Raw genomic sequence first — 15,488 nt, forward strand, 5'->3', positions numbered from 1 at the left:
GTTGCTGTCAACTGGTAGTGCCATGATGTGGGGGCGGGAGACAACGAGAGAGAGAGAGAGAGAGAGAGAAGGGGAGGAGAAAACAGAGGGGGGAGGGGGGAGGCTGTAAATGGCAGCTTCTGTGACACCACTGGAGGGAGAGAGAGACAGAGAGGAGAGAGAGGGAGAGAGCGAAGAAATAGTCACAGGGAGAGTGTGAGAAAGAGAGAGAGAGTGAGCGAGCGAGAGAGAGAGAGAGAGCGGGCGAGTGAGTAAGAGAGAACAGCACTCCAACTAGATCAGATTGCAAAAGATTGATAGAGATGTTCAGTTAATGAGCAGTGAGGGAGTATTGTGCAGTTTTATGGCAAATGTGAAAGAAAGACTTTATGTTACCGAAGATAAAAGATGAGCAGAAGACCAGCTGAAGAAATTGCCTCAGAAGATGGAGATACAAAAGCATGAATTTTCACAGGGATAATCACTGTTTCACGTTTCGTACCTGCGTTGCACATCGGGCACCGACTGAGCAAAAAGCTTGGCCCAAGGTTCTGGTGTGATTCAGTTTGGTCTGAACTGCGTTATATCTCTGCCTGCTGCAGCACCTGAAAAAGAGAGAGAGACACGAGTTCAAGCAAGGATGAAGAAATTCAAACAGGGTCTGTGCCTTTTGCTGAAGATGGTGGAGTGGCGTTCTCCGGTATTAGAGTAACACACAAAGAAGGAGCAGCTGCGGTGGCAGACGCAAAGAATGCCTCAGTTTGGTTAACAGGGACACTGGGAGAGAAGATACCACCTTTTACTTCTGCAGCCAGGACAGGGGGAAAAAAAGGTAAGAGCAGGACAGAAAACTTCACCTCAAACTTGCAGCCTGATTATCAGAATCAATATTTGTCAGATGTTACTGGTCTTTATGTGTCATGATGTATACTTTCAAGCATCCTCTTTGAAGCACATCTATGGTCAACCTGTTTGAATATGACATCTCACTATCAATTCATAAACCATTTCAACATCATCTGTTGCAAGGTATTTACAACCAAATTAAATATGTTGACTTTATTTTAGCTAATCTTTTTGTCCAAACAAAAGTTGTCCCCCCAAAACTGGGAGAAAATGTATAAAAATCGCTAAAATTACATGACTGTTCATCCGATGTGATTGTCAATAACACAAATTAAAGCTGAAAGTCATTACTTTAGTCTCATTGTTTCATTTCAAATCGACTGAAGTACAAAGCCAAAACAGCAAATAATGAGTTAGTGAACACTACTTACAAGTGCGCAGTTTATTTCACAACAGCAGAAGCTGTTGATAGACATGATATTTTAAATTATTAAGACTCCCATGCAGGGTTAATCACCTTTGGTCTTTAGTTTAGGTTTTGGAATAGACAAGTAGGACATGTAACAGCTACGGGACAAACCAACAAACTCAAAATGTAACTAGGAAGTTTGAGTCCACAATAACATTGGATTCATTTCTACAATGCATCGAACCATATCAGAGCCTGTTCACAAAAACAGAAGAGAGAGAGAGAGAGAGAGAGAGAGAGAGAGAGAGAGAGAGAGAGAGAGAGAGAGAGAGAGAGAGAGAGAGAGAGAGCAGGGTGATAGGATATAAATGCGTTATTTTGTTGACAATAGTACTTCTGAAATGATCAAATACTCAATTTTTGAGTCCACAGAAAATGAAAAGGTGAAAATGAAATGACAATTTATGAAAAATGCCTGAAAGAAGTCTGGAGAGAGAATAATAAGTTATTTTAGGATGCAACCTTCAAATCTGGTAAATTGTGGGAACTTTTCAGATTTTATATAGTAAAATTAATGACGGAAGGTCCGTTCATTTAGTTTAAAAAAATAGGTTTCTAACAATCAAAATAAGGCCTGGATGAAACAAATTAAGTCAACGTAAATAAACACTAATTTCTGCATTACATCTTCCCAATTCAACCTCAACACCTTGAACATAAAAAGCACTGGTTACCACTTGAGCACTGGCATCTAATTATCTTGGGAGTGTTACATCAGATAACTAAATAGCTTGTAATTTAGTATAATTGTAGTGGCGGACAGACATGAGCAGGTATTAATGATAACACATGATAAAAGGGTTGCTTCACTGTTCTATCTGTGTAAAGAAATCACTGATGTGAGGCTACAAAAGAGACAGAGGATGAAGAGAACGAAGATTATTCAGCATTGGCTGAGAGTTCAATGACCTCATCCGGCTTTTCATCTCAGCGTAGTTCAGTTTGATACACTTTTATGAACCAAAAGGGAGTATTTAGCATGCAGTAGGACACTCTGAAAACATAAAATAAAACACGTCCACAAAAAAAGGCACAATATCATATCAAACACGTGGACTGCAGCTTATGCTTCTTCTCCTATGACCATTGAGCAGTATTGGAAAAAAGAAATATATCTACCGTTGTGAGCTCAAACCAACAGGTGCCACTTAAAATTGGAAATTACAGAGTTCAGGTTTAATATGGGTGATTCAGCCTTTGTGAATGGGTACAAGTAATTAAAAAATGGCACAAATAAAGATCAAAAAAGCCCAGTGAGAAGCTCACATGTGGGAATGATCAATCAATGGGAACCAGGTGTTTGAACGGTGGAAAAGCTACAGGTGCACGTAGCAAAAAACTACACATTTTGTTCTACTTACATATAATCCACCAGCTGTTATAACAATGTGAGAAGGTGACTCAGTTCTTTATGAATACCTCTCTCTACCACTTCTCTCAACAACCACCTGACATGGCATCTCAGCGCAGGGGATGTCCTACATACCGAGTATAACAGCCTCCAGGGTTGGTTACACATCTCTTTGTCTAGCAGTTGAACTATGAACAGCCTTCCAAATGACATAGTGTAAGTTATTGCATTAGATTTGAAAACAACAAAAACCTTTGAGCTACTTTGTATAACATACTGTCAATCAGACATCTCTGCATGGTTAAGTGGTGTTACTTTCTATAGGAAAATACCTGATGGTTACTTGAGAAGAGATGAGTTGCGTGTGGTGAGCTATAGGAAAATACAATGACACCTGAGCCTGGGCTCTTCCTTCACAATGGCCTTGGGAGGTGGGCTGGGATTGTTGTAGCTGAGCTCAGTTTCCTGCATGCTTGTCTTGAGATGGAGTACCCTCGCCCACTACAACTCATCGCTCCTCTAAAACCCTGCCATTATTTTGCACATCCAATTATTCATTCTATTCATCCTAATCAGCTGCAAGCTTATCATCTCCCTTAGTCACTCTGCTCAGGTCCTCAAGAACGAACACACACACACACACAAACAAACACACTATAGGTTATTCATGAAATTAGCATTACAGCATTACACAATCTGACCTCCCCCCAAAAAAAGGTTTAACACCAAAACACAGCTATCACTTCGACACTGATTGACATGTCTCACAATAAAAGGCCTAAACTAGATAATAAATACATCTACCTGTAAGCTTATCTAACTGTTGTCTTTTGTTTGTTTGCATGATTTTAAAAAAAAAAACTTAATTTGTGGATAGAAGTAGGTTCTAGTCCTATGTTTTTCTATTTTGGGTATGTGTGTATCTTTTTGTTTAAATTTTAAAACAATGACTACCATTGCAGGTTAATTTGTATTGGTAAAAACCATACTAAAGCAGATGTATATTTACCAAAAAATGCCTATTTTTCCACCTACAAAACCAGTATGAGTATGTTCTACCTGTTCTAAATTTGTCTAAAGAACTACGGATTACCTAGTCACCTTCTAATTCAAATGAATTGAATTAAGACAACTAAGGTTCATAGCTGTTCTGCCATCAGTTACCTAATCTAATAGCAAACTTTTTGGTATCGTACCGTCAAATCCAAGGCAAAGAGCTGATGAAAAAGATGAATATTAAAGCACCATCAAACCTGAGGTGCACAACCTCTCACAGGGATGATCTGATTTAAAGAGCTTCCCATGTCGCTACAGCAAAGCCTTTATGCATGGATTGAGACTCTTAGCACTTATCTAATGACTCCAAGGATGCAGGGAGGGTTTTTACTTTCATTTGTCCAATTCAATGGACACTTGACACTGAACAACTGTAGTATGATATGGAGACTGTGCACCATGTCGAACTGCTCAGGTCATGCGTTTAGTGTAGAGACCAAGATGTATAATGTGAAATACTGAGCCGGTGTTCAGGCTCAATATCCATCTCAATTATGTAACACATTCAGTGTGGTTATGCTAGAGAGCCAGACCTACCTGCCATTACACTTGTGAGCCAATGAGCGAGAAAATACCTAATTAAACTGTAAATCAAGCTCTCGATGCAATTAGAAAGAATGAGACCGTCTAGTTTGTTTGACATATTAATAGATTTGAGATGAGCAGCAGGATTACTATTTTTAGCATTAAGAGCTGTGCTCTCTTGGGAATACAGGATATTGTCAAAAGGCAAAAAGAGTATATAAATAGAACACAACATTAAGCTACAGTATGTTTTCCTGATACAGGTATATGTTTGACCCCTAAGGGACAATTTCAAGATTGTGCATGAGGTAATCTGGCTACAGATCAGTAGAACTTCCACCTGAAAGAGTGTGAGGGAGTATAGCATTAGCGTGAGTGTGTGGCAGACGGCAGGGCACCTGGGATTTGGGAATGCACATGAGTGAACTGTCGAGTCTTCAGGGCCCGAAATCAGGCCAGCAGACACAGAACGGATGTAGCCAGGCGATTAAAACTGTCTGCACCCAGAGGGGCCTCAGTCCAACCCCCATGGGCAAAATTCCTTGACCCTGAGGTTCAACATCGAGCGCAGTGGTTATCTGTCGACTGACCAAGATAACCATTTGTCAGTTGCACTGACATATTGCTGATTCATCACATCCAAACTAACATCCTGACAGACATTATCGAGTGTGTTGTACAGGTAAAATATTGTAATTTTCTTGTAAGCTAAAGTTCCAGCATGTAATTACAATACATATGTAAGACAGGGCATTGCACAGGGGAGAAATCTATTACCTACTTGTATGGTGCACCATGGGAAGGTGCTCTAAATAACCCTCATCTACACAACATGATTAATAATACCGTACATTATACAGAATGAGGTCAAATAAATCGTCCTTCATAACCTTATACGCAGCATCTGGACTTGCATGTCCATGGAGTCAGTGGCACACATACATGTCTCCTAGGAGTATGTTTAAATACACACACCCACAACCCTCTCTACTCCCCTAACCAAAAGTATTTTAGTGAAAGGACAATGGCAAACTTAGACCACAACAGAAATAGAAGAGCGCAGATTGTCTGTTGGATATGTGATGACTGCATGCCATGCTGCTGATGAACTATAAATACAAGCAAGACGTGCTGAAAACTAACATGTGATAGCCTTCCCTATCACTAGAAGGACTACAATATGACAGCCCTCCTCATTTTATAAACTGATGATAGTCTCTTTCTTTTCACCTTACAGAATAATACAAATCTGGTAGGTGATGTCTGAGTCTCCGCTGCAAATCGTCTTTAGAATTTGAAATAGAAAAGCACAGGAAATGTGACAGAAGTGGATCTGCTGTGAGGCCAGCTCTTCACTTACCCAATCAACATCAAAAGACATGAGGACCCTTCAGTTAGGACCAATTGGATTTGGATTCATGATGTTTAAAGAGAGCAAGATGGCAGGGAGGAGTCTATATCAACTGAAGCAACCTTGCAATAGATACTAACACTATAAATCTTGGAAAAGTGTTCTCATAAAGCAGAAAAACTCAACTGTTCACACAATTATCATAATCCCTATTGTTTCCTATTATATTCATTATCAGAGTTTGCGAGAGGACAACCTCACACAAAAACTGCCACACTAATGGTCAAATATGAGATAATATATGAGAAATCAAATCAACCTTGTCTAAAGCAGGTTTATCAGGAATATCTAACACAACATGTCATTCAAATAAGAACACATAAAATAAATGTATGGTGAACTGGTCATTTGTGCTCATTCAGTGAAAAGATCTATTAATATCAGGGACCAGTAGCAAAGCTATTTCATGTATGTTTTACAAGGTTTTGCCATTCAGCCACTAAAAGCTTTCATGGTTGGTTCTTTTGGTGATGTTTTGTACACGGTTATGGTGTGTTTTGACCATTATTTCAAAGACGCTTACATTGTTCTCCTCTCCTGACATTCTCTACAGGGATCAGATTAAAGCACAAGCCTCCCACCCAGCTCCCTATCTATGACTCACTAAAATGCAACCTAGCCAGTGATCAAGCGGTGAGGGGCCTTGATCACTCCAGGCCGATCCTCCTGCACTGGCACTGCAGCTGGAGGCGCCACTGGGAGCATGAGTGTGGGAAGGATCAACCGCTACAGCATTGTGTCATCCGAGGAAGAGGGCCTCCGCCTCACGAACATGCATGGCATGAACGGCTTTGGCAATGGCAAGATCCACACACGCCGCAAGTGCCGCAACCGCTTCGTCAAAAAGAACGGCCAGTGCAATGTGCAGTTTGCCAACATGGAAGACAAGTCGCAGCGCTACATGGCGGACATCTTCACCACATGCGTTGATATCCGCTGGCGATGGATGTTGGTCGTCTTCACTCTTGTGTTTGTTTTATCCTGGCTGGCCTTCGGCTTAGCCTTTTGGGTTATTGCTTTACTGCATGGAGATCTTGATAACCCTGCCGGAGATGACAACTTCACTCCATGCGTCTTACAGGTCAATGGATTTGTGGCAGCCTTTCTATTCTCCATTGAAACACAGTCTACAATAGGCTATGGCTATCGCTGTGTGACTGAAGAATGCCCAGTGGCTGTCTTCATGGTGGTCTTCCAGTCCATAGTGGGCTGCATCATTGACTGCTTTATGATTGGTGCCATCATGGCCAAGATGGCAAGACCTAAGAAGCGAGCACAAACACTGTTGTTTAGCCACAATGCTGTCATTGCCATGCGGGACAGAAAGCTGTGCCTCATGTGGAGGGTAGGGAACCTTCGCAAGAGCCACATTGTAGAGGCCCATGTCAGGGCACAGCTCATCAAAGCTCGGATCACTGATGAGGGGGAATATATCCCTCTAGACCAGATCGACATTGATGTGGGCTTTGATAAAGGCCTGGATAGGATTTTTCTGGTTTCACCCATCACTATTCTCCACGAGATAGATGAGGAGAGCCCTCTGTTTGGGATAAGCAAACAGGACTTAGAGACAGCAGACTTTGAGATCGTCGTCATCTTGGAGGGGATGGTTGAAGCAACCGCCATGACCACACAGGCTCGAAGCTCCTACTTGGCCTCTGAGGTCCTTTGGGGTCACCGTTTCGAGCCAGTCCTGTTTGAGGAGAAGAACCTGTACAAGGTGGATTACTCTCACTTTCACAAAACCTACGAGGTGCCGTCCACCCCCCGCTGCAGTGCCAAGGACATGGTGGATAACAAGTTCTTAGTTCCAAGCTCCAACTCCTTCTGCTATGAAAATGAGCTGGCCTTCATAAGCCGCGATGATGAGGAGGAGGATGTTGGCGGTGGTAGCAGGGCACTGGCGAGCCTCAGTCCAGACCGGAACAGCCGACATGAGTTTGAACGCTTACAGGCCACCAGGGCTCTGGATCAAAGGTCATATCGTAGAGAGTCAGAAATATGACCTCTACCCATTGACCCTGGGTCAACTTTCAATAACTGTATCCAAGGGTAAAATGCAGAACAATGCAAAGTGCCATAGGAAAAACTGACTACTGTGAAAGATTGGAAATGAAATAAGACAACGGTGAAAGGGACTTAACTGGAAAGAATGGGGAAAAGCTTAGAAAATTGTGGTAAGGAATGTCCTCAATCAAGGAAAAGGCTAGGGAAAGACCTTCTTCCTGAATGGAAACTTGAATCTTTTTTCAAATGGTAATTTTGAGTTAAGAGTGTTCAATTATAGAGCATCAAAAACTATTATGACAGAACCTTATAATCAAATAGGTGTAAATACATTGCTTAGGTAAGTTATGTTTTGTGTGCAGTATCAGTTTCCAAAAACACCTGAAAAAATAATAAATAAGTTGCTATTACAACTTGTTCTTGGGCACAAATAATAGTTTTACAAGGCTCGCATTGCTGTAATGTGCTGGACCTGCATTCAGTGACTCATTGAAAATGCGTGCACTGCAGCATTCAAATGCAATGAGCCGTGATAAAACATCTGACCGTGAGCCACGGAGAACAACATAATTCAACACCTTCCCTTTAGTATTGGTGGATCCCAAAATCTACCAGTGTAGGCAGAACTGATTACACTACAAAGAATCAATAGGAATGTGTTGAACAGAAATGAAATAGCATAAAGAAACACTCTATTTATAATCTTATAATGCCACTTCTTTTAACCTTATCTTAAAAATAAACATCTTAAGCCACCAACATCATGATTTGGCTGCACTGGCCTACCATTATGTCATTGACAAACATTGATAAGTAGTCAGGTAAAACAAAACTAAAGCACAAATGGTGGACAACCATCATAAAAAAGTTTTGTAGTTTCATAGAATTTATTTTTTGCAAGATATAGGTTGCAATATCCCAGTTTGTATTGGAAAGAATAATCACTGAATAGCAGTAATTTGTAACCCTACAAAGAAATGCACCTTAAAGTGAACTGTTCATTTATCAACAAATTCAAATTAAATCTGTATGCTGGCAGACATTAAGTTTTCTTCCATATGGGGATTCAAACCTAAACAAACTGGCATAAATTGATCACACAATGTTTTTGTCTTCTTTCAAAATTAATCTATGCATATTGTTAACAGTTATGTGAGACACGAAATGATGTTATGACATTGCAATGATCAATGTTTTAGCCTGAAATCTAAAACATGCATAAGCTCAGTTTCTACAAGTAACTGTAATGTTTCTCAAATCTATTTGACAAGAATAAATACATTTGTAGTCAAAATTTCACACATCTCTAAAAAATTTCAAATGTACACAGAAGGAATGCAAGAATAAGAAATAGTGCTAACCATCCCACAAATATCCATTCCAAATGCTAAACGAACCATTATGCTCATAAGGTTACAATAGTCCCTACGGCCTTACATTTGTATTAATTTTACATCAATGGTGGGTAAATAACTGTTCTTTATATTATTAATAACAGAGTAGATCTCTGTTTTAAACGTTTACCTTGCAACAAATAAAATTGTTTGGCTAAAATCTGTTATAACTGCCATTGCTGTTCAAACGGATATGAGCAACAGTAAAAGAAAGAGAAAATAGCTTCCTCCTTGATTCTTCTGGCATTTACAAACAAACATACTGTAGACAGCTAAATACATTTTAGTGATATGCTAATTCAATGGGTTAGAACTTGACCAAGGTCTGAATGGAAGCAATAAAAACTGAAGCACACCTTTCTGAATTCATTTTACTAAGCATATCCTTAATGATTCTCTTGTAATACACTGAACATGCACATTTATTTATTCTTGATTCACAGATAACAAACGAGAGGCATGGTGTGAGGAGAATGATCCCACATTCTTTAGTTTTTATTGTACTTGTATGCATGTGATTTCTCCGATTTGATACCAAAGTAATGAGTGTAGCTCAGACTTAAGTTTTGAAGTGATTGTTCCCAAGGTGATCTTCCAAAAATATTGCAAAAAGGTGTTCGAGTCTCCAGTTTGCAAATGGTCTCTTTACAGATTAATCCTAAAAATATGCCATCAATTAAAGCAATTATAAATTAAAAACAAATCAACTTAACATTTAAGTTCTAGCCATAGATTAAATAATTCGCTATCACTATACACAATAGTTTAAGAGACATTATAATGCATGATATGTTTTTTACCCTTTGGCATGAACAAAAGCATTTTGGAAATATCCCTTATTCTAGATGCCTAGTCATAATTTATCATTCAAACCTCAACATGTTTATGTTGTGTCACAAAATATTGTTCATCTATTACCTCACTAAAATGTGGATGTCATGTCCCTGTGGAAATTCTTTTGTTAACTTTTCACATATGTACATGAACACAGACGAGAACCATAAAATGGTCGTTATGTTGGTCACGATGACTAATTTTCCCAATAGTCATTTAACTCGGTATTCTTGACTCTATGATATTTCTTGGTTACATGTTGCTTTTTAGAACATTGTGGGATGTAGTAAAATATAAAGAGCATTTTTTGGTTAGATAGTGAAGCTACTTCTTTACCCAACCCATAACATTTATTATGCCTTTATTGCCTTCTGGGAAGGTTCAATACACTGATGTGTGAAGTCTCTGCACCTACTTAGTGGCAAACAAAAGGGTGAAGCATTTCTACTGGATCATTTTTTTCGGAGATTGTTTGAGCTTTGATGATGCCCACCTGAGCCCTTAAACAAAGAAACACACAAATGTTTTAGCTAAATATAAAGGTTTATAGTGTAAAAACATAGTAACATAAAAAGGGAGCAGCCAGGCTGAATAAACCTGCTTATTTTTATACAAAGTTCTTTTTGATAGAATACAGCAATCAATATTTATCTATTTATCTGAGTTCTACAATGAAATCACTATTGAGAGGCAAAAATATGATTCTTGTCTCACTTATGAATGATTTAATTTCTGTTGTTTCATTTCAGCATAGATGCTCATGATTAAACAGGTATTTCTCTTAAAGGGATGATTGGAAAAACTTTTGACCTCTGTAGAAGTCTTCCTATGTCCAGCAAAATGCGTATCGGGCTTTTGATTTTAATTCAAAGTCATTTAAATTATTCAAATAAAAACTAACCGTGAAAAAAAAGTTGTTTTATCTCTTTTCTTGAGACTGGTCCACCAGCCATGATCGGTATTGAAATATAAAATCCAATACAAACCCTTGAATAATGAATGGATGAAGTGGTAGCTGAGGTAATATATCACCAGGGGTGGTTTAAGATGAGAGATCAAGAATGAAGTAGCCACAGTGAGATGACTTCTTGGTCTTGGTCCAATTATTCGGGAAGGCTCATCAATTAATCACTGTGACACACAAACAACCAGTGGCCAGGGGCCTTTTGGCCCCGTTGAACTAGGCAAGAGGCCTGCAGCTGACTTTGTCAGATCAATGGGGGAACAACACATGAGAGATCATTATTACTCTACTACCTCAGAACTGAGGAAAATGTTTTGAAGCACTCAATTTCACTATGCCTTCTTACTGAAGTCATTTCAGCATATCAAGGTAGGAGAAACACAAACTGACGCTCCCAACTGTAGTTTTGGACCCCCTTTCTAATGCACTAGGTAGCCCAGCATGTCCAACTATGAAATATTACAGTTACAGTAAAAGTGGTTACATTTTGTGAATTGTTTTACTGTTTATGTTTAGGCAATGAAACCCATTAGTTTAGGAAATACATCATGGTTAGGCTTAAAATATATAAACTATATATACTCAACACTATGGGATTTTTTATGTCATCACAACTTTTCCCTCCGCATCTAATGATGACGGGAGTGGTTTACATACAAAGTTACATAAAAAGCCTGGGCATGACTTAGCATCGCTATTTGACGTCCTGGGAATGAGAACGGGCTAGGCATTTTTTGTAACAGGGCCCTCTATAGAGTAAAGAGTTGAAAAGGTTATGCAAGTACCCAAGCTTGCTAGAGTATAATGCCTTCATCAGCACCATGGAACACATTTTGACTGGTGTTGAATAATCCTCAACTCTTTGCACGAGATCTGCGGCCATCAATTCTTTCTAAATAATTCAGGTTGGGGTGATTAAATCACCCACAGTGAGCGGCAGATGTGGGATTAACATGCTGGCCACTGGTTGTGCTGAGCTCAGGCATTGGGTCTCAGCACTAACTGACACTGGGATCACAGAGGCCATGCTGTAAGCGTTTGCAACGTTTGATTATGTAACACAGACTGGGCCGTGCATGTTAGGCTTTGTGTGCCTTGGTGTCACAAATATAAAGTAGAAGTGAAGCTTTCGGGATTAGTGGTGGGCAGTGTTAATGAGTGCCTAAGGCATGACAGCATTATAGATTTTTTCATCAGTGTCACATGGGTTGTGGAACTGAGAATTTGACTCGACACTGAAAGTGAGCCATCTTTTGGTCGCCGAGATGTCAAACTAGTGAACTGTCATGGCAGAATTAAGACACCAAGAGGTCCTGGATAATTAAGGGCATGTCATGGAGAAAACTGCCCTTTAGATTGGATGGTTGCTATGTAATCCCATGGACATGTCATTCAGATAGGATAGCTCATTGGGAGGGGTAGACTATGAGTTCAGTTACTTAAGCCATTCTCAGCAGGAAGAAGCTCATGGTATTATTGTGCTTAGTATTATTGTGCTTCCATGTATCTATGTATATGACTCCAAGGTGTATAAGTGCTGTTTGTTGCTAGATTTTGCCAGAAAGATGAGCAAATTACTTTTTATATACTTAATATCGTCTATTTCTACTATTCAATAATGGCGTTGTCTGTATCCCAGAGCCACTGGTACACCAGCCTCTCCCTTCACCCTCACAGCTCCAGCAAATAAAACATATTAATTACCATATGGAAGCTGTTGCTACGTAGCCTGCTGTCCAGAAGAAAATAAACAGAGTGAGGCTGAGGAACCAACCAGGCACATATTTCAATACAGACCAATGACCAATGGAAAATGTTGTAATTTTGTTTTATATATAAAAAAATAAATAGATTACGCAACAGCAAGTTGACACCCAGGATCCCATGGGAATGTCCCTGCTGTGACTCCCAGGGAACAGTTGACTAAGCCAGCTGGGGCCTGGACTCACATTTTGCACACATGATACACAACAAAAAGCGTTACACCTACAGAAGACTTCTGGAGCCAGTTAAGGGATGTGAAAGGATGCAACGAAGTAGCCTTCCTTTGCCAGCCAGCCCATATAATTAATGCTGAAACCAACTCCCTGCAGCCTGGACTCTCGATGACATTAAAATGAGGAGAAATTGTGTTGAAGGGGCTATATAAAGCTCTTCAGTGTCAAACCGCATGTGGCTCTCTGACCAACTCTTTCACAGCTTAAAGTACTCCCTGTTATTTCCTGTCATTGTACTCAATCAAAGATGTGTTCTGGAGGAGTTCTATATTATAAATATGCCTATTCTGCACTGATATTATGATCTACTATGAAGGAATTCATATCTATATGACTATAAATATAGTGTCATTATAGTTTACATACAATTACATTTGTTTTACAGATCACTAGATATAAATAAATTGACCAGATGAATAACTATATTGGTATATTTAATATGTATTATAGGCGATTTTGAATGTCAAGATCTGTGCAAAAAATTCAAGTATGATAGTATTAATAGTCCAAAATGTACATATGATATGAGTAATAGATAGTACTATCTAAGACGAGCAATGTTTGGCACATACTGATGTATAAATTAAGTAATTCCTCAAAGAGATACAAAGTATGTGTTTTGCCAAACAAATCACAAGTGTCTCAAGTGTACTTGTTAAGTAACCAGCTTGGCTAACTTAGAAAAATATGAATATCAAAAGTGTTAAAGGCCCAGCACACTTTCCACTTTGCTAACTAGACCTCTGTACTAGTATATGATGTCACAGGAAAGTGAGAGAGATGTCAATCAAACATATCTGACCATGTTCACACCGTGCTGAGGGAAGTGTTGGATTTGTTTTATACGTTGACAGATTATGTATGGCCAACGTGCAACATATGACAACGTCCTCTCTTGACAAGGCTGCCATTTCTCTTAACCTGAGAAAAGCGTCATGTGCCGCATTAAACATGGCAACACATTATGTGCCTCATCTTCTCTCGGTTACAGTAGGTGCCTCTAGTCTATCCTGATTCATGAAGAAACATGAATGGACAACCTGAGGGGACATAAAGGGCCCACTCTCATTTCCTGGCTCTCAACCCTTGGTAATTACCTATGTTTGCCCAAAGGCCCTCAGTGTGTTTTGGAGAAGGAGAGAAAGGAAGAGCAAGATGGTAAAGTTATGTACTGCAGAACAAGTCTACTGTAACATATATACAGTTCTGAGAGCACATGCCATGAATTGTTAGTTCCATTTCATTTTTACCGTTTCATAAAGATGATCCTCTTCTGCCTGTCTATGCATGCAGTGGATGTTTAATGGGTAAGCTATCCCATTTCCCCTGATGGATATGGTGAATCGTTTACACAAAAACACAATAAACACAATCCACATAGTTTCACTGTTATTATATAGTACTGAGGTTTGGAGATAGGGGCTGTTGAGCCCAGTACAATGGAGCTCGGAGTTATTATGTGGTGCACAAAACACCTATAAAAATATCATTGGAGAAACATTGAAAATAATACTTAAAGCATTAACTTTAAAGTGTTACAACAAGTACAACAAAACTAAATGCCAGTGAGCTCCATTGTATTGGGATAAGCTACAGCCAATAGCTTCAAACTTAAGCAAACCGCACAGTAACTGAGAAGAAAAAATAGGAATCAGCAAAACTGGGTCTCTCCCAGCAGTGAAGTCATGAGAACAGACTCAGAGCTGCGACTACAGTCTCTCCGGTCTCCGCAGGGACATGCTCAAATCTGTCAGCACCCTTCTCTAATGCAGCTCTCAGTGGAAGGCAACAGGGATACGATCCTTCTATCCCAAATATGCCTCCACACACACATACACCTTACACCCCCCCATCTTCCCTAGCCTACCTGGACTATGCCAGGATGCATGGATTATCTCTTGCTGACTGGCATCACTTTGTCCCAGGACACCGACCTCGCTCAAGCCAGACGACGTCTCCAGTGTCAGGCAGAATGGGAGTCTTTGTTACGGCAGACTCAATACAGGACCTTCACTCGCAGAAGTAGTTGGGTGGTTTGATAAGGAGAACAGTGTCCCTTTTAACATGATGAAGAACTGACTGCAAAAGTGCAAATGGGGACAGTCAGAAAAAAAATGCAGACTTTGCTTGAGTGGATACTTTTCTATTAAAAAACACTTTCCATTGTCTTTACAACTAATTGAGGTTTGTGGGTGCTTCTTTGAACTGGACTTAGTCTCACACATTCAGTTCTGGTATGTTTAAAAGACAAATATTTTGGATTTTCATTGCACCTCAAAGGTGTGACATAATAGACTAAAAAAACCTGTTGAAAAACAGTGAACTGACACCCCCAAAAAAGACAAAACTGCAGTGAATCACTCAACTGAATGAGGTGGTTACATAAGACAACAAAGCATGCCAGTTGTATACGATGGACTAACGTTAGATAACTGGTCAAAATTAAGAAAGCTGTTTACAATTTATAAATATCTCACGGAACCTGAGAGTAACACGACAGTTCTGATATGTTTGGTCGAAGCTAGCTAGGTGGCTGCGGGTTCTAATTAGCTAGCGTTAGATATTTTTCCAGGCTTGATTATTAAGTAACTTAATTTGTAAGTATTTCTCTAGTTGGTTGGTTAGTATGTTAAACCACTGGGTTGAATGCAGGAC

At 39.6% G+C, this 15,488-nt stretch overlaps 1 protein-coding gene across 1 annotated transcript; it reads left to right on the forward strand.

Annotated features, from left to right (window-relative positions):
- The first annotated feature begins 268 nt into the window (after positions 1-268).
- Positions 269-8,648, forward strand: kcnj12a (potassium inwardly rectifying channel subfamily J member 12a). The gene is made up of 2 exons (XM_084040070.1): positions 269-811; positions 6,191-8,648. Exon 2 carries the CDS (start codon positions 6,341-6,343, stop codon positions 7,640-7,642), a length of 1,302 nt encoding a protein of 433 aa, XP_083896196.1. The 5' UTR covers positions 269-811; positions 6,191-6,340; the 3' UTR covers positions 7,643-8,648.
- The last annotated feature ends 6,840 nt before the right edge of the window (positions 8,649-15,488 follow it).

This window comes from Eutrigla gurnardus (genome assembly GCF_963514095.1).
Source record: "Eutrigla gurnardus genome assembly, chromosome: 22".
In the NCBI taxonomy this organism is placed as follows: Eukaryota; Metazoa; Chordata; class Actinopteri; order Perciformes; family Triglidae; genus Eutrigla; species Eutrigla gurnardus.

Excerpts from the sequence above, each read along its gene's own strand:
- kcnj12a (XM_084040070.1), top strand. The coding sequence starts at position 6,341 with ATGAGTGTGGGAAGGATCAACCGCTACAGCATTGTGTCATCCGAGGAA.